This window comes from Sceloporus occidentalis, unplaced genomic scaffold (assembly GCF_023333645.1).
Source record: "Sceloporus occidentalis isolate IW3139 unplaced genomic scaffold, rSceOcc1.0.p SCAF_81, whole genome shotgun sequence".
Classification (NCBI taxonomy): domain Eukaryota; kingdom Metazoa; phylum Chordata; class Lepidosauria; order Squamata; family Phrynosomatidae; genus Sceloporus; species Sceloporus occidentalis.
The window spans coordinates 1363330-1389113 of record NW_028317061.1 but is presented as its reverse complement, the minus strand read 5'-3'; the positions used below and the strand labels follow the sequence as shown (position 1 = coordinate 1389113).

The 25784-nt window shown below is 39.2% G+C and overlaps 1 protein-coding gene across 1 annotated transcript in view; it reads left to right on the top strand.

Annotated features, from left to right (window-relative positions):
* Nucleotides 1-25784, top strand: part of LOC149285305 (ephrin type-A receptor 3-like) — a 141751-nt gene that overhangs the window by 79185 nt on the left and 36782 nt on the right. The window contains exons 3-7 of the mRNA XM_089495514.1: nt 5476-5631; nt 5872-6207; nt 20239-20363; nt 23279-23441; nt 25344-25446. Coding sequence (XP_089351640.1) covers nt 5476-5631; nt 5872-6207; nt 20239-20363; nt 23279-23441; nt 25344-25446 — 883 coding nt within the window. The remainder of the gene's footprint in view (nt 1-5475; nt 5632-5871; nt 6208-20238; nt 20364-23278; nt 23442-25343; nt 25447-25784) is intronic.

The following is a 25784-nucleotide window of genomic DNA, read 5'->3' as shown; positions in this document are numbered from 1 at the left end:
CGGAACACAGGACAGGGAAATCATCGTTTTTATCAGATCTGGATTAAAGTCATTTGTTTCTCTCCATCCGGGACAGCATTGCTTTGTATAGATGCTTTGCAAGAATGTTATAATTATCTGATAAAACAGAGCATTTTGGTAAATGCCAACATAATCCCATATTGTCTCTGGATGTCCTTATAATATATAAGTGGTTCTAAATCATATCACTTCAGCCGCAGAGTGAGAGTTGATTACAGTTCCAAGTTCTCTGTTCACCGTTAGCGAGGCTGAATAAGGGCTGAAAATTGTCCTGGGCATTCAGACCCACAAAGCCATGGATTGAGCACTTTGTACATCTGAAAAACAGGGAACGGTCAAATGACCTATTTGGGTGTCTGAGGGACTGAATAACCGGATAATAATTGGACAGCTCCAAGTCGTGAAAATCCAGAATATGGTAGAATACAAAGACTAGGGTGGAAAACCTACAATCTGATATCTGTGAGACAAAGTCATATAAAGTCCTGGTGAACACATCTAATCAGCTCTTGGTCCACTAAGCATATAGTGCATTAGGACACAGTTGAATGCTCAGTAGCAGAACTGCTTGTTACCAAAAGAGTAAAATAAATATGTAAATTATATATATTTATTTGACAATTTATTTCTAGATGAATTTTAAAAAAAAAGTTAAAGAAAGTTAAATTCGTTTTTTCCAGGATACCTGCCTGCCCTTCGGTTCTCTGGAGCCTATTTACGAGAGTACATATGTTTGTATATGAACATCTTGATAGCTTTGTGGCGAGGTAACATATAGAAATCTATATTTCTCTGTGACTTTCTCACTTTCTGATAAATCCTGGCTATGTGTGAAGCTATGCATGCAGCTCGTGTCTACCTGAGTACGATGTGCTAATATGACATTGCTCAGCATGACAAACATATGTGATATGGCATGTGAAGCTGTTAATTAATGTTATGTACATTAGGCTTGCACGTCAAAGGAAATACATTGACTTCTGTATCTTTATTAACTGTGGTAGAATGTTAATGGAACATATAAGTGATTGATTCATGGAGGATTTACTGAACCACTTAGTTTAATGAAATCTATAATCAGAATACAAGAACAATGATGTTTTTCTGACGTGTTCATCAATTCCTTTGAGCTGATTTATCTACAATGCACGTTCCATCCTGTCTACCTCGTGTTTCTTATAATCATATGCGGGTTTACATTTGGGGTACATTTACACAAGGATCACTGCAGCCTTAACATGACAGCCAAATAAGAAAACTGAAATAGGTTTAATATTAAGACACGTCTAAAACCTATAAAGCTTAGAACATTGTATTATTATCAGGGCTCTTGGTACTTGGGGCAGAGCTGGAGGCCCTACGTGTGTCAAATCTGCCTCAGGAAGCTGAAGATGGTGCAGGACATTGCCACCAAGCAGCTCAAACAACCCCCCTCACCTTAGGTAGTTGCCCCTCTTGCCCCTCTTAGAAGTTACGGCCCTGTTCGGTAGTTTGGAAACTTGAACTTGACTTGAACTGTAGTTAAATAAACTGTAGTTTGAGTACGTTTTTGTACTTTATTTCTAGACAAATTTAAAAATTAAAAAAAGAAGAAAAAATACAAAGTCGGCATTTCTCCTCCAGATTAGTTTTGGATGTATTACAATGTGATAGAATTCCATATTCACAGGGTAGTCAGGAATCTCTAAGTAACAAAACGTACCTACAAGGAATTGAATTGTAAATCTCTGCGCATTCAGAACTTCATGGTTCACAACGAACAGTTCACTTCCACCTTAACAGCTGGATGTATGGTTCTTGGACACAGCAGAAATCCTGAAGGCTAAAGCACATCTTTCCCTTGAGAAGAAGCGGACAATGGTGTTCTTATTAGAGTGTATTATACACCCCAGCGCCTCTCTCTTTATACGTTAGCTGTAAACACCACCAGGAGATTTGAAAGACAAAGTGTTCACAGGCTCCCGCGATGTGGTAAACTCCATGCCCTTTTTTTCCATTGCACTGTAAGCATTTTCAGGCTTATAAAGCTAAGAAAATGTGTTATCTTCAATTAAAATGCGTGACAGCTTACACTTTTTAACTATGTATATTCCTGAGAAGCTGTGACACAAGTCGTAATGGAGGGGTCTCCGTCTGTCATTAAAAGTGTAGGGTATGGTGATTGTTTTGTTAATATACATACCTCATTTATAGCGGATTTAATTTTGGTTATTATTTAACCTTCAAATTTAGGACTGCGAACTTGAAGCACCACTCCTTAATCCACTTTGAGCCAGAGGTTTTGCCACACTTTCCAAGCGCCTCCTAGAGGCAGTCATTTACAATGCATTGTGCTACCTCTGGTTAATGGGCAAGTTCCTTCTAATTGTGGCTAACTGTTACCAGGTTTTAGTGACTCAAATGCTAACCAGGAGAGTTGGGGAAATATAGTCCCTTATTTTTTTACATTTTATGATATATATATATATATATATATATATATACGCCAGAAGTAGATTAGGGTAGACAGACTTCAACAACGTATTCTGGCCTAGTCCTAGGGTGCCAGGTTCTGAGGGCATCCATTCCTCAACAGGGCAATCACTGCAGGAAAGAGTGGCTGTGGAGGGGGATGCTGGTTCATTTGTAATTTCATAAAAATAATTATATTAACGTGTATAATAGCCTTTGTATATATTCTCTCACTATGTTTTAGTGAATACTCTCAATACTTTTGCCTCACGTATCTTTAAATTCAGTGGCGTCGGCAGGGGGGGGCCAGAGGGGGCCATGGCCCCCCCAATCGAAACGCCGTCTTTTTTTTTTAATAGACCCGGAGGAGAGAGTGAGAGGCGCCGAGCGATTGCTGAGGAATAAGTTCTCAGCAACCGTTCGGCGCCTCTCACTCTTCTCCGCGACCGAGAGGCCTCTTCCTGGTTCGCAGTGCCGGCATTTCAAGCCGAGCGCCGGTATATGTCGTCATATCCGGCGCCCAGCAGTGAAGCCGGCAGAACCAGGGATACAGAGACCTCGCGATCTCACCGCTGGACAAGCCCAAGGTAAGTGAACTTCAAAGGGGGGGTTAGAAAGTTAGGAGGGGGTTAGAGAGTCAGAAGAGGTAGATAGGAAGTGAGAAGGGGTAGATAAGGATAGATTGGGAGGGAGAGGGGGTAGATAAGGATAGATAAGGATAGATTGGGAGGGAGAGGGGGGTAGATGGGATAGATTGGGAGGGAGAGGGGGTAGATGGGATAGATTGGGAGGGAGATGGGGGTGGATGGGATACATTGGGAGGGAGAGGGGATAGTTAGGATTGATTGTGAGGGAGAGGGGGTAGATAGGATAGATTGGGAGGGAGAGAGGGGTACATAGGATAGGTTGGGAGGCAGATGTGGTAGATAGAGAGGCAGATGTGGTAGATAGGGAGGGAGAGGGGGTAGATAGGATAGATTGGGAGGGAGAGGGGGTAGATAGGATAGATTGGGAGGGAGAGGTCTTTATGGGACAAAAATGGCGTACGTTCAGCTGTTTGGGGACAAATTTGACATAATGTGTAACTTAGGTGCTGGTCAGGTTCTATGTGGGCAGTGTGGACACCAGGGTTGGCTTTGGGGTGTGTGACCAGTGATCTATGCCTGTAATTTAGGGGGTTTTATCTATACCTTTAATGCAGAGTTTATATGTAATTTCCAATTGATTTATATCTGCAAAGCTGGGTTTTGTGTCATTCTGTTCATCTGTATCGGCTATATTTCCATACATTATTAATGTTTATGGAAATATAGGATTTGTATGTCTTATTCAGTTGATCAATACCTGGAGTGCTGTTTCCATGTGTTGATTATTTGATCTAAACCTTCAGTGCTGAGCGTACATGTGATTTCCAGTTGATATATACCTGCAATGCTGGGTTTGTGTGTTCTGTTTTTTTATACCTGCAATGCTATGTTTCCATACATTATTTATGTATACCTGCAAATACAAGTTTTTTTTTTAATCTCATTCAGTTGCATGTGCTGTTTCCATGTGTTGTTTATTTGATCTATACCTGAACTACAGGGTGTAAGTAAAAGAGCGCTATGGTTTAGTGAATGAGGGGACAAAGGGACTCTGGGGATGATTACAGGGGAGAGGACCTCTCAATGTCACGGTGCAGTCAGAAGGAGGGAACACTGCACTGACTCTCACTGTCTTCCCCTGATCTGCAGTCAGTGTGGCAAATATATTGGCAGCAGGGTCTAATATTAATATATATCGGAAGCTGGGACTAATATTAATATATATCGGAAGCTGGGACTAATGTTTATATATATCGGCAGCAGGGGCTAATATTAATATATATTGGCTGCAGGGCCTATTATCAATAAATATTGGCTGCAGGGGCTAATATTTATATATATTGGCTGCAGGGACTAATACTATATATCGGCAGTAGGGGCTAATATTAATATATGTTGGCAGCAGGGTATAATTTCTATGTATATCGGCAGCAGGGTATAATATAAGTATGTATCCGCAGCAGGGGCTAATATTAATATATCCGCAGCAGGGGTTAATATTAATATATATCGGAAGCAGGGTGTAATATTTCTATATATCTGCAGCAGGGTCTAATATTTATATATATTGTCAGCAGGGGCTAATATTAAAGAATGAAAAATAACTGTCACTTTAGCTGTTATTTTGAAATCATATTTTAATCACAGTCTTTACTTCAAAGAGATAAGTGCATATTATGTAGTTAAAAATGCACGTCTAACGTGTGTGTGTGTATATATATATATATATATATATATATATAGTGTATATGTACCGTTTTATAATTGGCCCCCCTACTTTGGTCCCTGGCCCCCCATGTGCCCCCCCTAAATATGAAACCTGGAGACGCCACTGTTTAAATTTCCCACTGTAATAGAATATCACTTATCTACAAAAATGCCAAGGCCTCTGTTTCTGTTGACATAGTCCTGATGAGTAAAATTGTTGGAAAAAGAACTAAACTGAAATGTTATTATTTATTCATGCAAATATATTGTGTGATGGGATATTAGTCTGCCGTCGCTCCTGCTGCGTGTTGCTATGAAGTCATATCCTGGTGTGTATCTCCCCTATTGCTGAACCTTCCAAATGTCCGCACTTTTGTTTTATGAACAAGGTTAGAAGTGTATCTGGAGGGCAATGTTTTATTTTATGTGAGTTTTAAGGCTGTAGGTCAAACATTTTGAGCTCCTAGAAAAGAGGAAAGGGGGCATAGAGACCTCCTGTCCCTAACACTGACAGGGAGCTGGGGACAAGAGATCTACGCCCTCTAAGGGACAGATCTTGCTGTCCTCCAGGCAGAGGGGTCACAGAAGCGAGGGGTCGCAGAATTAGATTTTATAGTAATAACTTGCTAATAAATTTAAAATAATAAATATTGCTGTAAAAATGCGTTTCAGCTTATATGTTATTTAATCGTAAATGTTTCTTTTTTAGCTTGCAGACCAGGATTTTACAAAGCATTTACTGGGAACCTTAAATGTACCAAATGCCCCCCACACAGTTCTACTCAGGATGAAGGAGCGACACATTGTAACTGTGAGAAGAATTACTATCGAGCAGACAAAGACCCACCTTCCATGGCTTGCACAAGTAAGTAGTAATACCTGTTGGCTTCAAGCCTATTACATCATAACACAATATTTTTGGTTCTTACACACTAAATGCTCACTTGGACTTCTAGAGTTTAGCCTTGGAAAATGTCAGGGATTTTGTAGACATATAGTTATTATACAACTTACAAAACATTTTTTCTAAAGGAACATGTTTGTAACTAATTAGATCTCGCTAAGAGGAATTCTCTTAATGTTGCTTTTGTGTTTACTTTGTCAGGACCTCCTTCAGCACCAAGAAACCTTATTTCTAATATCAATGAAACATCTGTAATACTTGATTGGAGTTGGCCTTTGGACACCGGAGGTCGAAAAGATGTCACCTTTAATGTCATCTGCAAAAAATGTGGAGGGAACATTAAATTTTGCGATTCTTGCAAGGGAAGCATGAGATTTATCCCACGACAGATCGGGCTAACCAATACCACTGTGAGCATAATGGATCTGCTAGCGCACACCAACTACACATTTGAAATCGAGTCTGTAAATGGTGTGTCCGACCAGAGTACTTTGACAAGACACATTGCTGCAGTTAGTATTACCACTAATCAAGCCGGTGAGTGCGCATTTTTCATATTTTTTTTTTTATTATTTATGATGGTGATGTTTCAAAATGAGAAGAACAGAAGCATATTTGAGTCTATATTCAGATACAGCATTTGGTGTTAGAAACTTATGGAAAGTAGGTTCAGATCCAGAATTACCAACAGAACTGTTTTTTTCTGCAAACCCTTGTTGAGGGTATTCGTCTTATGAAATAAGATTATGGTTAATATTAATTTCTATGCCATTAATAACAACTTTTGGGGAAGTAGATGCTAGTAATCAGGTTATTTCTAAAATTATCTTCTTTTCAATGGATCCATTGAGGAATGTTTTTATGCTGAAAATTCCAACATTATCCCGGGGAAGTAATTGATCCGTTTTAGAGAAAGGCAGGGTACATCTCGCTGGTAAAGCAATGCGTGATAGAAAGTATCTCCTTGGGGTACCATGTCCACATCCAAGGACAAAATAGCAGAGGGTTTTCTACAATAGATTCATAAGTATCATTTATCGTTTATTGCTGAGCCCCATAAATACCGTATTTGCTCGATTATAAGACGAGGTTTTTTTCAGAGCAAATGGGGGAGTGTTAAATGGGGGGCATAAGGCATTTCTGGAGGCAGAGTGTTCTATGAAATGCCTTTTAACCCCCTTAATACCACTCTGCCTCCAGAAATGCCTTTTTAACTCTTTATACGCAACTCTGCCTCCTGAAATGCCTTAAACCTCCCTATATGCGACTCTGCCCCATAATATGCCCTTTAACCCCCTTAATGCCAGACTGAAATATAGGGGTATAAGGCATTTCTGGAGGCAAAGTGGCACATAGGGGGTAAAAAGGCATATCATAGGGCACAGTGGCATATAGGGTTAAAAGGCATATCATGGGGCACAGTGGCATATAGGGGGTATAAGGCATTTCTGGGGCCGATGTGCATAACTCGGGGGGCAGGTTGGAAAATAGAAGGAAAACCAATATATTTTTCTCAATCATAGCTTTTATTAAAAAAAATAGTTTACATGAATTAACATTTACTGGTAAAACTTTTTTCCTATAGGGTCGTCTTATAATCAGAGTCGTCTTATAATCGAGCAAATACGGTACTACTAATTGCAGCTAGTAGATGATGTATACATATAATAAGCATGAGATAGCTGGATTTTTGTTCATGTTTTACAGTTTGAACTGCATATTAAGATGGACTTGTGAATAATTCCGAGCAAATTCTACAGTAACAGCAGACTTCCTATTAGCACTATAATTATAGATATTGCACAGGAAGTCTATATTACCCAATGTAATATGTATGGGGAAAAACAAGCTTAAGTAAAACAAGGCACTTTATTTAAAACTGTACTTTACCTTAAAAATAAATCCAAAAACTAGTAAAGCCTTTGCCTCGGGCCCCCCAAAAATTGGGCAAGGTTTTTGAATTGGCCCATTAAAGCTGAGTAAAGGAATTACTTGCATAAAACAGAGGTAGTTTGTAAATGGCTAATTATCTCATCCACCACAAAGCATTTATAGCATGAGACACAATTAGTATCATTTGCTAGCATGCTAGCAGCTATGGATTTAGAGCTTAATAATTGGATAATATATGCTTGGGATATACAAAGAGAAACTCATGAGCAAGCTTGGATTAATTGAAATCAGAAGTTCTTGGATTGTACTAACAGAAGTTAAAGCAGATTGTAAGCAGACATTTGGGAACTTGGACAGTTCCTGTCATTGTGTCTGTCATCGTCAAGTGATGTCATTTATGCAGATACTTACGTGTCACACCCTTGAAATGCTAAATAATTGCTAATACAAAGGGGTCTATTTCACGCCTCCCAAGTGTTCCTCCTTGAGACTTATATCTCTTTATCTTATTTTACAGCCCTAACAGTCACAATAATATATAAAAAAGCAGGAAATATGTTGCTTAAATTATGTGAATAAAATACTTTATTCTTCTACAAATACTCTCTTTAAAGCCATGCCCTTACATCTCTAACCACACCACTTAAAAGTGTCCCGACCTTTATGAAATGTTGAAAGACATGTCAATCGCAGTCACAAAACATTACTTCTAAACAACAGTTTTTGCAAAACTTAGTATTATCCACTGTGTGTGAACAGCATATTGATGAAATATTTGTACATTAAATCGTTTTTTTTTTTCTCCTTTATCCACGCACCCGTTTCACTCTTTGTATCTCCCAGTATATAGCCAGTAATGACCATTTACCGTTTCTAAGCCACCTTTCGACTTTAAAGTCAAACTGACTTTATCTAAGACTTGTAGATCTGTGTGAATATATATAGGTATACGCAAATATTAGGAATACCTTATAGCTTTGTTTGCATACTCAACATAAAAATGAAGCAGATGCAGAAATCAATTTTGTGGAAATGAAAGGGAAATGAATAGTGAAGTCTTCTAGAAATACGTCCCCTAAGGTTTTCATGGCCTGCTGTTAGACAAAATACGCTTTTCAGAATTTATAAGACCGTCTTTTTTCACTAAATAATGGTAATGTGTAACCAGGGGCGTACCTAGAGTATTTGGCACCTGGGGCGGATCCTGTATGTGGCACCCCCCACACACACTTTAAAACTGCATAGCTTCTACCATTATATACCGGCGCAGACACTGAAGGTGGTACAGCATAACACTTACTGTTATCATTATATACTGAGGCAGACATTGACGGTGGTACAGCATAACACCTTTCACTATATACTGAGGCAGACATTGACGGTGGTACAACATAACGCCTATCACTATATACTGAGGCACACATTGACGGTGGTACAACGTAATCCCTATCACTATACATTGAGCCAGACATTGACAATAGTGCAGCATAACTCCTATCACTATATACTAAGCCAAACATTGATGTGGTGTAGGCCTACCACTTCATTAGTAGTAGGGATGCACCGAAACAAATTCTGGACTGAAACCGAAAATGCAGCATTTACCTGGCCGAAACGGAATATGACCCCCCCCACACCATAAAAAAAAAATCTAACACTTTTATTTAAAGTAAGTAACACACCAAAATAGGACAAAACAATTAAATAACAATATTAATTATATATATATATTATATATATATATATATATATATATATATGATTGTTAACAGCAATCACATTCCTGTCATGCCCAGGCATACACAGATTCCAGGATGTACTCGCAGACTTGGCATGATAGGAGTATGATTGCCCTATCTACCCCTTCTCACTCCCTTTTGTCCTACCTACCCCGTCTCACTCCCTTCTCCCTATCTACCCCCTATCCCCCCGCCTCACTCCCTTCTCCCTATCTACCCCCTCCTAACGATCTACCCTCTCCCCCTTTGAAGTTCACTTACCTTTCAGGAGTCCTGCGGTGGGGGTGCAAGGCCTCTGTCTCCCAGCTCTGCCACTGTATAGAACAGTATAGAGTGATGGGAGTTATGATGTACTAGAGCATAATTATATAACGAAAAATACATTGGAAATGGTACAGCATAACACCCATCACTCTCACACACTTACCAATCCGCACATATACCAATCCACACATACCAATCCACATATATACCAATCCACATATATACCAATCCACACACATGCCAATCCACACATGCCAATCCACACATACCAATCCACACATACACCAATCCACACACATACCAATCCACACACATACCAATCCACACACATACTAATCCACACATACTAATCCACACATACCAATCCACTCTCACTCACTGAATGCTTTCCTACCTTTCCTCTTTTCTCCTTACAGCTTCTTTTCCTCCTCTTCTACAGTTCTTCTGTCTTCTTCCGGTTCAGTGGGCGCGGCTTCAGTGCAGATCGCAAGGGAGCGATATCGGAGGTCTTTAACAGACCTCCGGCTCCCTTGAGTGATTTTAAGGCGGGTTCAACCCTTGAACCCGGCTTAAAATTATTCAAGGGAGCCGGAGGTCTGTTAAAGACTTCCGATACCGCTCCCTTGCGAGCCTGCTCCTCCAGCGGCGGACATTACTGTCCGTCTCTGGAGGGGTGCCGGGTGCCGGCAAGTTGGCACCCCCCTGATGAGCGGCACCCGGTGCGGACCGCCCCCCCCGCCCCCCGCTAGGTACGCTACTGTGTGTAACCAATTTTATTAAATGTTTTATGCTACAGAATGCAGAGAATTCGGTTCTTAGGACCTCATTGTGTTGTTTTTTCTCTTTAAAAAGCATTGAGTGTTTTGTTCATTCTAGGCTTCCATGCGTAACAGTGGTCTTTTTCCGCACAAAGTACATTTTGCTGCTTTCAAAGACGTACGCCTGTGTTTATTTTTAGATTATATTGTATCCTTGGTCTACACACCCCATCGGGATTGTCTCTGTTGGCTTGTCTGTAACTACTCCCCACATATATTAAAGATGTTCTGGAGACGCGCTCTCTGTTGTTTAATTGAGAGACGATTGGTCTTTTGTCATATAATTGCAGAAGTTACAGATGTGTCTTTGAAATTAACTGTAAGCGACTGGAAAACTGTAAATGTGAAATAATAGGCTCCATTCTCCAAGAAGACGTAGACTTAAGCCTCCCGTTTGTTCGCATTGTGTGTGAGTACAGTGTATGGGCGACCGTGTTTTAAAACACAGGGGAGCACTTTTACAAACTATGCAGAAATACACTAAGTACAATGGCTCATTCCTTAGTAATAAAATATGTCAAAATTAAAAAGCCATTGCTAAATAATGGTGTATTTTTAAAGATAACGTTAGATGCGTTTTATGGTCTTCTCCATTTTATAGCATAGACATTGGACACATATAAACCATAATGCGTGGTAAAGAGGGGTATAATATCACAGTATCAGATTTTCTGTGCATAATATATTTATGTTTCTCCCACTGGCCCTAATAAAATGCTGAGCCGATAGCAGAAATTAATGTGCCAGTGTCAGCAGGACAAGCATCATATTTCTGAGAGTCAACTAATGACACGATATAACATCCAACCGTCCACAATCTCATGTTATAGCCGCCAGCTACAAATGTTCAATACACTACCTGGGGACAGACTCATAAATATTTTTTGTGTGTTAGAACATCTGTCGGGGTTGACAGTCTGATAATAACCCCATATTTCACGTTTCTTCCACGGCACTGTCTTGTACTCTAAATATGTTAATAAATACTTTTTCTCAATTACATATTTAGTATTTTTGTCAAGTACCGTTCTTTGGGTATGTGACTAGACCCATGTTTATCATCCTCTATCAACTTGTAGCAGCTGTAGCTTCTTGTGTCTGAAGGTCTTGATACTGTAGCTTTAGCCCTAAACTTAACTTGTGTAATGTTATTGGCTCCCATTATTTTATGGCACAGCTCAATCATTGGGCACGGTGTATAGCCATCCCTATCTTAACCAATCAAAAAAGCACACCTCTTGTAAGAGAAGAAAGGTCACATAAGCTTTATAATCTGTATTATTATATCCATATCAGGGTTCGACCCAAAGGATCTGGGTGTAGTGCTGCTTCCCGGAGTCTTCGGGTCACTTCTCTCTTTCTTCAGGCAGGGGAGCACCATTTAGCCATGTGCACTCCCCATTATGTTTCATCTTACTCAAGAATGGCTGTGGCTAGAACCTCTCCTATGCATGGCTAGCCCAACCTATACTGCCAGCTGGCACTGTTTTCCTCAATCACAAATCATCTCTAATAGGACTGAAGGGAGTTAAATTCATGTCTCTCAACTACAACCCTTTCCAGGTTGACCTTAAAGGGAATCGGGTTTTCATCCCCGAATTTGAATAAAACCTGCAAAAGCAAAGTGATGTTTTAAGGGCCCTAATAATAAAGCATTTCACTTAGTGAACTAAGGATCTTCCTAAGATTTTCCCACCATACATTTTAACATGGAGAACAGATATGCGTCACTGCACAAAGGGTGCATCGTGCTGTAGTAATGCCAGTCTTCTCATAATTCCATAGTTCTTTATGAGCTCTTTTGAGTGATCTAGCACTTTGTTAAAGAAATTGCAGCTGTTAGCACAATCTAGGAAGAAATTAACATTATTAATAAGAATAAGAGCTAGCAGCTGTTTCATGCATTCACTTGCTCATACTAATACTATTTCCTTTTATCTTGATTAGGAAGAACTATTGCGACAGATTCCCAGGGACAGTGGTTTTGTGACCTTTAAAAATCTAGTAATATTTCCTGTTTGACTATTATTCATGTTGTAGTTCCCTTCCTATTGGTCAATCTTCCTTTGGTGTATTTTTGTGGTTACTCTGCGTTTGCTTTTAAATTCATTAAGTATCAGCTAGCCTAAGCTCCAGTTATTACTGATGGTCCCAGAGAAGACAGAACTTATAGAACTTATAGAAGTCTGTGAAACCCTTTAACAATCCAACGTATTGATTGAACACCACGTGGAGTCACATAAATTTCGTTTATTCCTATTCCCTTGTCCTATGCTTACGTTGACCAGCTAAAGGCTATCACTGGTTATAAAGGCTTTGAAATACACACAAATCAAGAAAACCATCTCAAATTTGGAATGCACTGAGTCTCTCTAATTTATATCAAGTTGTCCAATGCAACTTATCCTTTGGCATGTATCTCAGCGGTACAGTAGATACTCATTGATCCCTCTATATTCTCACAAAGATATTCTACTAATTTACACCTTATGGAGTCCATGAATAATACATTTTCTAAGTAATGTCTGAAAAGTTGCTGATCTTATTGTTGTTTATTTGAAATAGATTGTAAGCTTGCGAGCAGGGCTCTCTCCACCAAATGTATCGGTTTGTCTTAGTCTGTCAATTCTTGTCTTGTCATATCCCTTTAATTTATGTATTGTATTAAGCGCTGCGTAAACTGTTGGCGCTATATAAATAAAGGATAATAATAATAATATGTAAATGATTCATGAGGAAAAGTTGAATTGATGGGTAAAGGCAGTCTTAATGGACCAAATGGTCCTTATCTGCCGTCAAATTCTACGTTTCCACATAATGACAGAAAATATCTGCAAAAATCACTCTTCCAGACCCCGTAGAAAACGATTTAGTAGTAATCCCTAATCAGGTTAGAATGATTTATATTATGTACCGTCAAGGGCAGGGTTACAAGCGCAATATTAATTTTTCTCTTTCTAATTTTGGTGATAAGAGTAATGAGATAGCATTCAACTGCAAAAGCAATCTTCCAGACTCCGCCTTACAAAATGTGTTTGATCCAAAAGATTAATTGTTACACCTTGCAACACCATTAGGAAGGGCATATAGAAAGGCATATGCACTAAACTACAATAAAATAACCTTTCACACCTGCTTTAGTAAGGCCATGTGCATGGGAATGATAGATTCCCAACCTGCGCTGACGAGGAGTCGGGGCTGTTATTGCTTGTAAAAATGTCACATTTGAACAAGCCACACAATATTATTAACATAGCAGGTTCACTGTAAATGGTAAATTCACAAGTAAATGGTGATTAACATCATTCTACAGCCCAAGCAACGTGGTGACTTTCATTAATTAGTGGCCTAGGAGGTGCCATATTGTATAATATGTCTAGACTAGATGGTAATGCAAGAACTGTAGAGGTCTGTCTACCAAAAGCTCTCGTTACCAAACCACACCTTACTGAATTTCACTTCTGTTTATTGCACATGCTGGAAGATAACTAAGAAGTTCATAATAATTTCATTGGACAATTCATGAAATAGTATCTTATAAAACCAAAATACATGATATTTTTTATGTGAAATTGGTGTGGATTTTTCTCGTGAGGTGTGTAAAAAAGGAGAGGTGAGCATTTATACATAAAGACACTGTAACAGATGTTTTTTTAGCTCCAACTGCAAACCAACATTATGCCATTACTTTAAACCCTATATTTCAAGTGTCCAAATGGGGACCCCTTTGGTGGAGGGCATGACGAGGCATGGGTGGCCACATGAAAATTAAGATTTCACATTATGATGGGCCGATAAAAGGAGAGGCAGATGCGGATTAGGCCTTCTTTTAAAACCGTAGGGAATTATTAAATAAAAGTTTATATGATCCATATTGTATAATATATTATTCAAGATTATAACTTCCGTGTATGCACCACTTGCAGAACACATCATACTTTTTGTTTTCAGAAGAAGATCATTGTGTTCACTCCTCCTAAATCTGCTTTTTAGATTAGTGGAAGATTTAAGAAATATTGGATATTTTATATAGGTATCTAAGTAATCCAACTATCCCAAGAGGCCATATAGAAGCATGTGAAAATGATAATCTAAATCACATAAACTAAACGTATGAAAATATACCCTTCAGCTGTGAGAGAGAAAAGGTTAAAGGGATGAGTGATCATAATACCCGGGAACTCTCTGGGTTTGACCCGGATCTCCAGGTCACTCTTCACTTTTTCTGGGGCAAGGGGGTGGTGTTTAGCAATGCCTGCTCCCGCCCAATTCCCCTCCCACTCACAACCCATTTGCTATTTGTAGCTAGCCCTGCCCCCTTCGCATAACTAGCCATGCCAATTGAGCAGCAAGCCCCGTCCTTGTGTGTAGATCGCCCTACCCCATCGCATAACAGCAATATATATAGAATGCAGCCAATTTGTGAATCTTATATTCCGGGAAAATGTGCTTTTTTCCCCCCTCCATCCAGGTTACAAGATTTGTATCACTATCACACTTAATCACTTGTCACGAACCAAGAGATTTTCACACCTAACTTTAAACTGCAGCGTGTTTACAAAAATCTCTACTAATAATTAGATTTTTAACACCCGTGTCTCCTGTTGACACCAGATGTTATGCACCATGACAAGCTGTTCTTTGGTAGTTTTACTTTTTGGACAAGTATGTCTAAAGTAATACTATAAATAATGTTTCCAAAAAATCAGTTTCAAAGGGAGTAAATTAATTTTCAAGAAATAGATAAAAATAAATATTTGTTTCCTTGGGAATAAAACAAAAATCATACAAACTATAATTGAACAATAACATAAAAATAATCATAAAAGCCTTCAGTGCTAAAAAATTTAAATATTTAAATCCAACTAAGAAATTATCAATGTTTTTGATTAAGAAAAGACCATTAAAAAAAGCAGAAATATAAAGTATGTGTTTATACTGGAGGAAAGTGGAAAGTAAAAGTACAAAGTTAAACAGTAACAACATTCTGATTATTACCCTTTTAAAGATTTTCAAGGTCTCCAACTTTGTGATTTCTTTAGTGAATGGATAGCAGCTAGTGGTTAGGTTGCAGATAAATTGGTCCTCACCAAGTTGCTTTATCCATGTTCAGAGCCGGCGGATACTTAGCTGGTAGGAGGTATCACCAGTAGGTTCTTTTCAAGGTCACCAAGCAAGTGGTTATAGAAAGAGCGCATCAGAGACAAAGGGGAGGCTTGGTAGTGTTTTGGTTTGAATGCACCAACTTCACTATACCTTATAAAGGTTCACCCCAGTGAACTCCTGCTGCAGGAAGAGCTTGGTTGGCCATGGATAATGTATAGTTAAATCAAGTAGATTCCTTCAAAGGCTCATCATCCATTGATTTATGCAATATACAGGGCCAAACTTGCCAATCTTGGCCCTTCAGAAAGAATAGTGTAAATCAAAACTCTGCTTATAACACTCCTTTTAGTAAGTAGTAAGCCTAGAGCAATAGAAAATGCTAGAAACCCTATGGCTGCCCTGATACTCTACACAGCCGTGTACCAGGTGGTTAATACATATGCTGCGCCCATCAGTGCTTGGCTGTTCATTTTATCGCAATAATCCGAGGCACTTTGGCTTTATCCCTACAAGTCTACTAAAACAGAGAACAGGTGGGCACAGACCATAGTCTCAGACTACCCCAGCATACACTACACTTTCCACATGATATGGCGAGGATCTACCACGGTGACAGGTGTTTAATGGATCTGAGATTAAGCTGACCAGTAATTCCGTCAACACATCCTAAATGCCGTGTCTCTTTGGCATGTTACTCATCATTTACTGGTGAAATAAAAAACAATCTTTGTGTTATTTACTTTATGGGTAATCTCTAATTGAGTGGGTCCGCTGCACCGTTTCCTTGCAGTTTGTATGGGTACGCACGGAATGCACTGTTAATATAGCTATCATTCTGATAATGCTTATCTTGCAATACATAATTAGAAGTTCTGTCCTGGTTTACTTAGCATAAAATCCAGAGAGATTATTAAACCAGTCCATGCGACCCTTTCTACACAATATCTGAGACTTCTCTCTTAGGCTCCGCTGTTGTATGTACCAGCGAATGTGCTAAAAATAGTTTGTCAAAAAATCTTTTAGGCAGGGACTAATCAAGGAATAGCAGGGGGACCGTTTCTGCAAGAAAGGATTTCAATGATATAAGCAGTGTAACATAATTACTATGCCACGAGAGAAAGTCACTTAATAATAAAGAAGTAGAATATATATACAATCTCAGGGAATTATTCCTTAGCAGCACTGTCACTGTTGATCGTGACATTATCACATGGAAATTCCACTTGATTCAGCTGTGCCGTTACTTTCGGTAATGGGCAGTGTATGTTTGGGTAATTCTAAAATGGGTGGTAGACAGACCTGGACCGGCCATCTGGCACACCAGGCAAATTCATGGTGGGCCACTGGCCAACAGGTCCCCATACTCACTCGATCTGCCTGGCTGCGCGATACGCAAGCATGAAAACTGTAACGTCCAGCCTTTTATATTCAATCAGCTGCGATTATGTCACTGGGCAGCCACCTCATTAGATCCCTGGTCTGGACCTGGTGGTAGGAATGTGAAGTGTTGGAATGAAAGGTGTTTAATATATCTGGGAAAGGTTTCATACAGACACATACGTGTAGAAAAGAAGAAAAAATAATAAAGAATTCTGTGACATCACTGTGGAAAAAACAGTACATAGTGGGCACAGCCAACTTGGAAGTATTTAAAGCAAATCCATAGTTATAGGGAATGAGCAGACTGTAGGCTCGTTGTGCAAGTTCTATAAATCGATAATATTAAGTGAAAAATAAAAGTGGGGGTCTGCCTGAAAAGTGATTCGCTTTCAAGTTTTGAAGTGATACGATCATCATTGCATCCATAGGATAAAACCAGTGTAAGAACTGCAGCTTCTCCTAAAGGCAGGGTTCGCACCTTCTGATCTGGAGGCAGGTAACTCAAAGTACCCTAGCCCTTTGCCCCCCCCAAGTAATTAGCATACACGGTCACTCCAACACACATACATAATCACAATAAACCTCAGTACTCAGTTGATAACCTCACCTCACTTTATCCTGCCTATCACACCTAACACCATCACACCCAAACCAATGCTTTCACATTGTGTGAGCGGCCATGCTATTGCTGTGTGGTCACATAACTTTGCATTATGTGACCCAACTGCTCTGTTGCCTTTGCAAGTGAGTGGGTCCATGTTGGACCAGCCATGTTTGAAGAATGTTGGACTAGCATGGGGTAATTAGCTCCTGCGCCTCAGGCCAGCCTACCCCTGCTTAAAGTAAGTATTTGTTTTCCCTTTTAAGTACTATACATTCTGTGTTGGCAACATCTGCATAATATACTTAAAATTTAATAATCTGCGTATTCTCAGTCAATAGTAGTTCATAATGCTCAATAAAATAATGACATAAGTGAGCTTTATATTACATTAACAAGATTGATTGGAATTTTATCTGGATTATTCCAATGCTTTACAGTTAAAATTGTCAGACGACATTTTCTCATTCAGAGCTACCCCTTCATCTCTTTATTGCGGCATTCAATAATGCAGCTTAGCTGTGGTAGAAATGTAAATCTGATTGAAGCTAATATATTCGCGCTCTTAGCGATGTTCTCGCTTGGTTGACCATTCATTGTTAGGATTCATTTAACCAGCAGCATGAATAATAGTACAAATTTTGGGTCCTACTGCAGAGGTGGATCTGTAATCAATCACACCATGGTTGGTTTTGACTCTGGTACAAACAGGTACTGATGTTAGTGCGAGGAAAATCAATATAATTCTGACAGCCTTTGATTTTGAATTAAAAATAGCAAATACTGTTATATTACCTTTTATGTCATTTTCTCATTGTAGATTTTTAATATCAGTTGAATCCTGGATTGTGCCCCAGGGATAAAACTTAGTGTTTTTTTAGCTTCAGGTTTGTCCATCATCACGTCTTCCAAGTGTCCTGATTTTCCCAGGACATTCTAGATTGTCTCACATACCTGCCCATTGTCCCGGACACAGTTGGGATTACAGGCTGGTTATGACCATCCTCCGTCCTGCCCTCAGTCCTGCCCCTCGTAGTCTCTAGCCATACCCACAACAAAGGCATCCTGATTTGGGCATCTGAAATGTTGGTGGATATGCATCATTAATAGACATTAGAAGATAAAGGAAAGCATTTATTACTGGAAGAATGTAAGAGGCATAAAAAAATAGGTCTGCTCTTCTACAAGGCACACCAGTTCCTGTTCCTTACCGGATTTTAAGTACATCCGTATCGCTCTAGTGATTTATTTTAGCTTTTTCAGCATCAGTCCTTACTGTGCATGGGACATTACTGAGCAAGTAGACAACCAATGTCCACACAATAGTAAATGGTGATATAAATATTCGTCTTGATACCTTTTGTTTTAGATAATTACCCATAGTATAAGTATACCACACCACTTGCTTGGAGCAAGTACCTAGAGTTGGGAGACTTTTCATGAAAACTACTGACAAAGACTGGACGAGAATACCACATTTCAAAATGGCTGACCACCCATGCTTCTTTTTGTATGCCTTTTCCTCTTCTATTTTTTTTTTTTATCTTCTTGATGTGATTTCTCACTTCACACACTTCTTCATCTGGTCAGTAGAAGTATTATTAAACACTCATCTATAGACACCAGACAAGCCAGAAGGCTTGCTTTTCCCTCAGAAATCTCATGGTGCTTTCACAACCACAAGGGATTCTGGGTAGGCACATAATTGTTAACCTTATTTGCATGTGCCTACCCAGAATCCCTTGTGGTTGTGAAAGCACCATGAGATTTCTGAGGGAAAAGCAAGCCTTCGGGCTTGTCTGGTGTCTATAGATGAGTGTTTAATAATACTTCTACTACCCCTTAAATTTTAGTGGAAGGGTTTCCATCACCTTTTACCCACCATAACTTATGTAATGATATTTCATCTGGTCAGGAAATATATTTTATACAACTTGTTTCTAAAACATGTTACAGATATAAACATATCCGATATGAATATCAGCTGATATTCCAGTTCACGTCAACACTTCATCCAAATTTCTTCAAACGCTGATATAGGATATTGTATCTCTCAGTATGGCTGACCCTCGGTTAAACGGCTCTTATTAATGGCGAGGGGTGGATTAGCTCATGTCAGTGTTTCATATATCCTTGCCTAGTTTATCTCACAAAGGAAAACACAAATTAGCTGTTATGATGTCATCAATAAGGTAAGGTCAAAAAGGCTTAAGGAGAAGGAAATTAATTTCCCACCACAAGATTTTTTTTTTTAATTCTTCAAAGAAATGTTCCTCTTATAGAATAATGAAAATTGTCTAAGGAAACATATAGCGTGCTCTTAAATGTATGCACTCATCATCTTCCTGAGTATGCAATTATGATGCTCTTTGCGTTCATGTACTTAAGAAAGCAGTGTATGTTAAAAAACATAAAATAAATCTTGGTTGCCTTACATTTTTTTTCTTCTTTTACTGTTAGGACCAACGCGATATATAGCGCCATTAATTTTGTTCTGTTTTAATAGCACAAATGTTTTCATTAGTTACATTCTAGTAGCATATTGAAAACATCTGCTTTGCGGCTGCTGCTAGTTCACCGGCAAAAGAAAGTATCAGTTAATTTGTCTCGAGGACCAACAGTTTTCCAGATCTGTGTACCAGGGCTATAACCCAGCTGCTAGGTTTTGATACAGAGCCAGGTCGACTCAGCAGTCATTTGAATATAAACCATTACTCCTTGCCAACGATAAATATCATTTTCTGGGTTTTTTTTCCACTCTCCACAGCTCCATCTCCCATCACCGTAATTAGAAAAGACCGAACATCAAGGAACAGCATTGCCCTGTCTTGGCAGGAGCCAGACCATCCAAATGGGATCATCCTAGACTATGAGGTCAAGTACTATGAAAAGGTGGGATGAAAGGCAATAAAAGAAAGTTCTTAATCCATGTCTTTGATTGCTCTTGTAATAAGTCGATTAAGGAGAAGTCATACAAACGTACGATTTTCACTAAATCTATTGCAGTTTTATATTTGTGATATCATCTGAACTCCCTATTTTTATTACATGCATAAAAAAATAAAATGTGCAGTGAATAAGTAAACAAGAAAATAAATCAATTTGTTCTGTATTGTGGGAAGAAGCGTATTCTGCCCTTATCTAGATTGCATTTTATCTGGGATTTACACATCTTGTCCATTTGTGCCTGTTTTCTATTTACCCGCGCTCATCCACTCTAAGCCTCAAACTCTTATGCCTTTAGCCAGTTTCTATAGCCTGTCCTTACTTTCCTTCAAGCCCTCAATCATATCATTTTCCCCCATTTTCTCCTGCCGCTCCTACCCTTGGATCTTATCTCCATTCTTCTCCTGTTTTATTTTACTCACTTGTCTTTTGCTGTCCATTTTTTTCTGAGAACAAATTGAAATTGCAAACATTGGGAATTATTTTTTGGAATGATAAAACCCGCTATAGATAAACAGGATTATGGAAATCTGCTTGGGAGCCAAGATCAATCTTTACAGCAATGAAGAAAGCCTTATTGGTAGGACATTCCACTTCGACAGCATCCTATATGAAAATTGGGTGCTTTGGAGTCAAACACCACTCGACTCGTTAGAGTGCAATATAACAGGTGTAATTAATGAAAGCTCACTTTTTAGTATTTCCTTTTTGATCCTGGTTTTATGATTTCTATTAGTGTTCTTGAAACTTTTCCCCCCAAGACGCAGTAAAATAATATCGCATGCACCTCTTTTCTTGCTATAAGGAGTGGGGGTAGCTTTTGGCTCACAGGCTCAGTAATATTGTGGAACTTAGAACACAGTAATGAATCCCAATAATACAAAACACATTTTGAGCTTGGAAAGTCTTTGTAACGGTAATTCGTGTTAAACGCCATCAAGACGTATACAATGGATTTGCCTCCACTACAGAATAGGGTCTTGTTTTGGTTCCACAGCCCTTATTATATCAGTCCAAGTGGCATCACATCCTGGTGCTTAATACAGGGAGGGCAGAATGAGAGACCTGGCGTGACCCATTGAGGGCCATCTTGCATCCGTGTACGGGGCCTTGACCCCAAATGTGAAGAACGCTGGTCTATAGCATAAAATAATTCTGGTTTTGGGCTTCAATGCATTTTCTTTGTACGATTAGCACACTTGGATTTCTTCATACCACTTGTAGTAAGATATGTGATCCAGGAATGGTGTGATGTACACAGTGAAGAACACAAGATCGTTTTGATGGCACATAAAAAATAAACATTTTGCAGATTTCATTAACACATGTTTGCAGAAATGTTATATTAGGAGCCTAAATTGTAAAGCCTTATGTAAAAGTACTTTATGAATATGTAAGCCATAAATGTTAATAGCAGATGAAAACAGAAGGTATATGAGTAGAATATATTACAGGTATGTCCGCTGGGTAGATCTACACTCCAACAAACATAAGTTCAGGTTTCTGTAGAACTTAATGAAGTAACTCTGATGATCACCCAGGAAGGGTAGAAACCTGTCTGGTGTTTGTTGTTGTAAGTAAAGTGGGTTTCTGACATCTTGACTTTATAGGAACTCAAAGCAAACTTGGTGACCAGGATCCAACGTGCTTGTGTATGGGTATTTGAAATGGTCATTGTTGTTAGAAGTTGTGTTTAGGTGGTCTGGTCTTTACCACAGATTTGCATTTGGCTTCTTGGTAGCTGATAAGAAATTTATAAGAAAAATAATGTACAGTATCTTCTTTATACATGTAATTATTAATCATGGTCCGCTCTTTGTATACTCATTATTGTAACTTTGAGGGCTGTAAAATAACCAGCAAGAATGAGAGGGATTAAAGGGGAGGGGAAAAAAGGACAGAAGGATTTGGGTCAAAAAGAAGGGTTGTCTCTACTGAATTGTGTTAATAATTTGCAGGGCCGGCACGACAATGGAGCCGAGTGGGGCAATCGCTCCAGGCGGCAGTTTTGAAGGGGCAGCACTTTGCCGAGAAGAGAGAGAGAGGGTGCCGAGTGGTTTTATCTTACCAAGTGGTCAGTACCCGCTCGGCGCCCCTCTCTCTCTCCTCTGCGAGCCCTCTAGCTCGGTCTCGGTGCCGGCTTGTAATGTTGAGCGCCGGCAGATGACGTCATTTCCGGCGCTCAGCATTACAAGCCGGCACCGAGACCGAGCAGGGAGACTCGCCGCAGGACTGCTGAAAGGTAAGTACGGGGGGGGAGAGGAAGGGTAGATAATGGGGGGGCAGCATTTTTAACTTCGCCCCATGCGACATTTTGTCTTGGGCCGGCCCTGATAATTTTACACATTCTTATATTGTTAAGAATAGACAATTGAGGAAGAGCAAAAAGAACGCTGAACCTAATCACATAATTGAAAATTGAGCTAAAAAAACCCAGCAGACTCATGATATATAAAACTGTACTTTAAATAACATGCACTTGGAACAGCGATGCAAATCTCAGTTTTATTGGTGGAATATCTGATGGCCTAAGTCTTATTAACCTAGTTAACGGAATACTTCAGACTTCAAACAATAGGATCAAGGTTAAGATAATAACTTTCAGATGTGAGCATCCCATTTGAATAGCCAGCTGCAAAATGCAACAGAATTACCACGAAACTAAGAAGTTACTTAAAGGTCTGTTCTGTTAAAACAACTGTGTTGTTAACCCAGTAATTGCCAGTATAGTAGAAAACACTTTGCATACAACTACTTAATACATGCCCCTGTGTGGATCGATACGAACCTGTTGGTATAAATAAAATGTAATGGAATGTGGCTTTTGTATTGATTTTAACAAGATTATTTGTGTTCAAAAGCAGGAACAGGAAACTAGCTACACGATCCTAAGAGCAAGAAGCACAAATGTCACAATCAGCGGCCTGAAACCCGATACCACGTATGTCTTCCAGATCCGCGCACGCACGGCGGCAGGATACGGATCAAACAGCCGCAAGTTTGAGTTTGAAACCAGTCCGGATTGTATGTATCCCTAGGTTATACCTGATATTCCTGTTTATATGTCTGCTCATTATAGAACGTATTATGGATTTGTTACATGGTTTAAAGGGCCAGGGGGGTTGTGTTACGTGCTGCACAAAAGGTCAATGTCAGTTATTAACGCATAAAAATAAGTTTACGATTAGGGCTTGCACCATTCATTTGTGGGACCATTGTTCTGTAATGTTATATATATGTATTTACAGTATTTCTAGCTAAAGAATCGGTTAGTGCTTTTTAGGCATTAAGACAAAACCTGAACTAATTGATTACTTGTTATTCCAAGTCGTGACACCCGAAGTATGTGCATATGTTGAAATATTTAAATGACGTGAAGGCATAACTTTGTTTCCATTAGTAACTGCTTCTGAAGTAATTGGGAAGTAAATGAGCTAATCATTCTGAGAACAGAATCCAGAATTTTTAAGGCCTTCTGAAGTAGCTGGACGATGTGATCATGGCTCCAGTAATATCTCTAAAGTAAACCATGGCTGTCCCTAGTTGGATGCAGGGTCTAGGGCGTCTTTGCATTTGTGTCGTCATCCCTCCCGCCTATCAGTGACTATGATGTCATGTAAAGGCCATGACAAGCTCCTCATTATTGCGTGGCCAGGGGCGACCCCACCTTTCTGCCCTATACAAAGGAAGGCCCTCATAGTAACCCAGTCTTTATTTGGTTTCTGGAATCTGTCACCTCGGTTTTTGTAGGTATCTTAGGGTTGGCTTTGATACTTCAAACATCTAAAAGAAGAAAAAACACATTAACTATCTGAAATACTTATTCCATTCACAGTGGGAACCAACAGAAATGTTCAGTTCTCTCGCTTCATAATTAATGGAGGGTTTAATGAAACATCAGCTTTGTGCAACTTGCAAAGCTGTCTACATGAGATTCAATGGACTGAATATGCTGCCAACTACATTTTATTTTTTGAAAATCCTTTTATTGCTTAATATTGATCTTTTATTTGAAACCGATATGCAACAATTTTTTTTATAAATGCATTAGACTCACCTTAAAGTGTTAAAAGAACTAAAAAAAATGAAATATTTGACCTTAAAGAAGAATTAACAGCCAGAGAATGTCAGGAGCCGGGTGACAAATAGGCCTCCATCAGGTTTTCTGAGAGGTGATGACAAGACGAAGCTTTCAGAATTCTCTGCATTTAGCGAGGATTAAGCGGGGTAGAGATGGGCATATTAAAGTAGTGAAAAGAAAAACGTTTCCTAATGCACAGTAAATAAGAGGAGGCATAGCTTTGTTCCTACTAAGCAAAAAAAAGCTGTCTTTTATTCAAAATATGCAGAAATCATCCAAGTTTTGCCTACAAAGGAAATAAGTAGCTTTAGACATCTAAGCGCTTTTTGACCACAAGTTCCATCATCGTCGAGCAGTCCTAAAAAGTATTGTTTTTGTCAGGATTTCCAGTCTTAAATCAGCTATTTAAATCTGGCCTCCAAATCCCACAACCGCATAATATCTCGCACCAGAATTGAAGAGATTTTGGACAAAAACAGCACTGGATTTATAACAGGGTTGGATAACTTCCAACATTTGGTTTACTTCGAATTGTTTTAAAGAGTTTTTCTACCATGTTTTATAATATCCTTATCCAGGGTTTAAATGACTTTGCTCGAAATACAAAATATAGTCGATATATCACAGTATTAAGATTAGCCAAGTAAGGGCACCCTTTATCAGAGGATTATGGGAATTATAGTGTATGAGGGCAACAAGTTATCCAGCACTTTTGGCTAAAGATGATGGGGGTATTGTGTTTGGAAGGAAATGCGTGGTGTAATTTGCCTTTGTATTGCAGGATCCGCCGTATGACACTTCTGATGTACTAATGGCTTTCTCCTTTTATCCTATTACTCTTTCAGCTTTCTCCATTTCCAGCGAGAATAGCCAGGTTGTGGTGATTGGCATTTCTGCTGCCGTAGTTATTATCCTTCTATCGGTTGTTGTGTATGTCCTGATCGGAAGGTAAGTGCATTGTCTGCTTAAAACATGCTATTCTATTGAATCCATTTTCACCTGCCACTGTGTCAAGTACTTTTATGTTTGTAGGTTTACCCTTTCCTAACCATCCTGAATCCTCCACAAAACACAGACTGTACTTTCCACCGTGCTAAGCAAATAAAGCACCATATCCTCGCCTCTGAAGATTTGGCCGAATAAAAATGGGCAATTAACACCATGACTCAGACTGACTTGTTTAATGCTGTCTAAAATCGTTAGATTCAGGAGAGCTGGTGGAACAGATAAAACATGGCTTTTTGAATAGACTTTCTTCATGATGTGTATACCTGTGCATACACGTA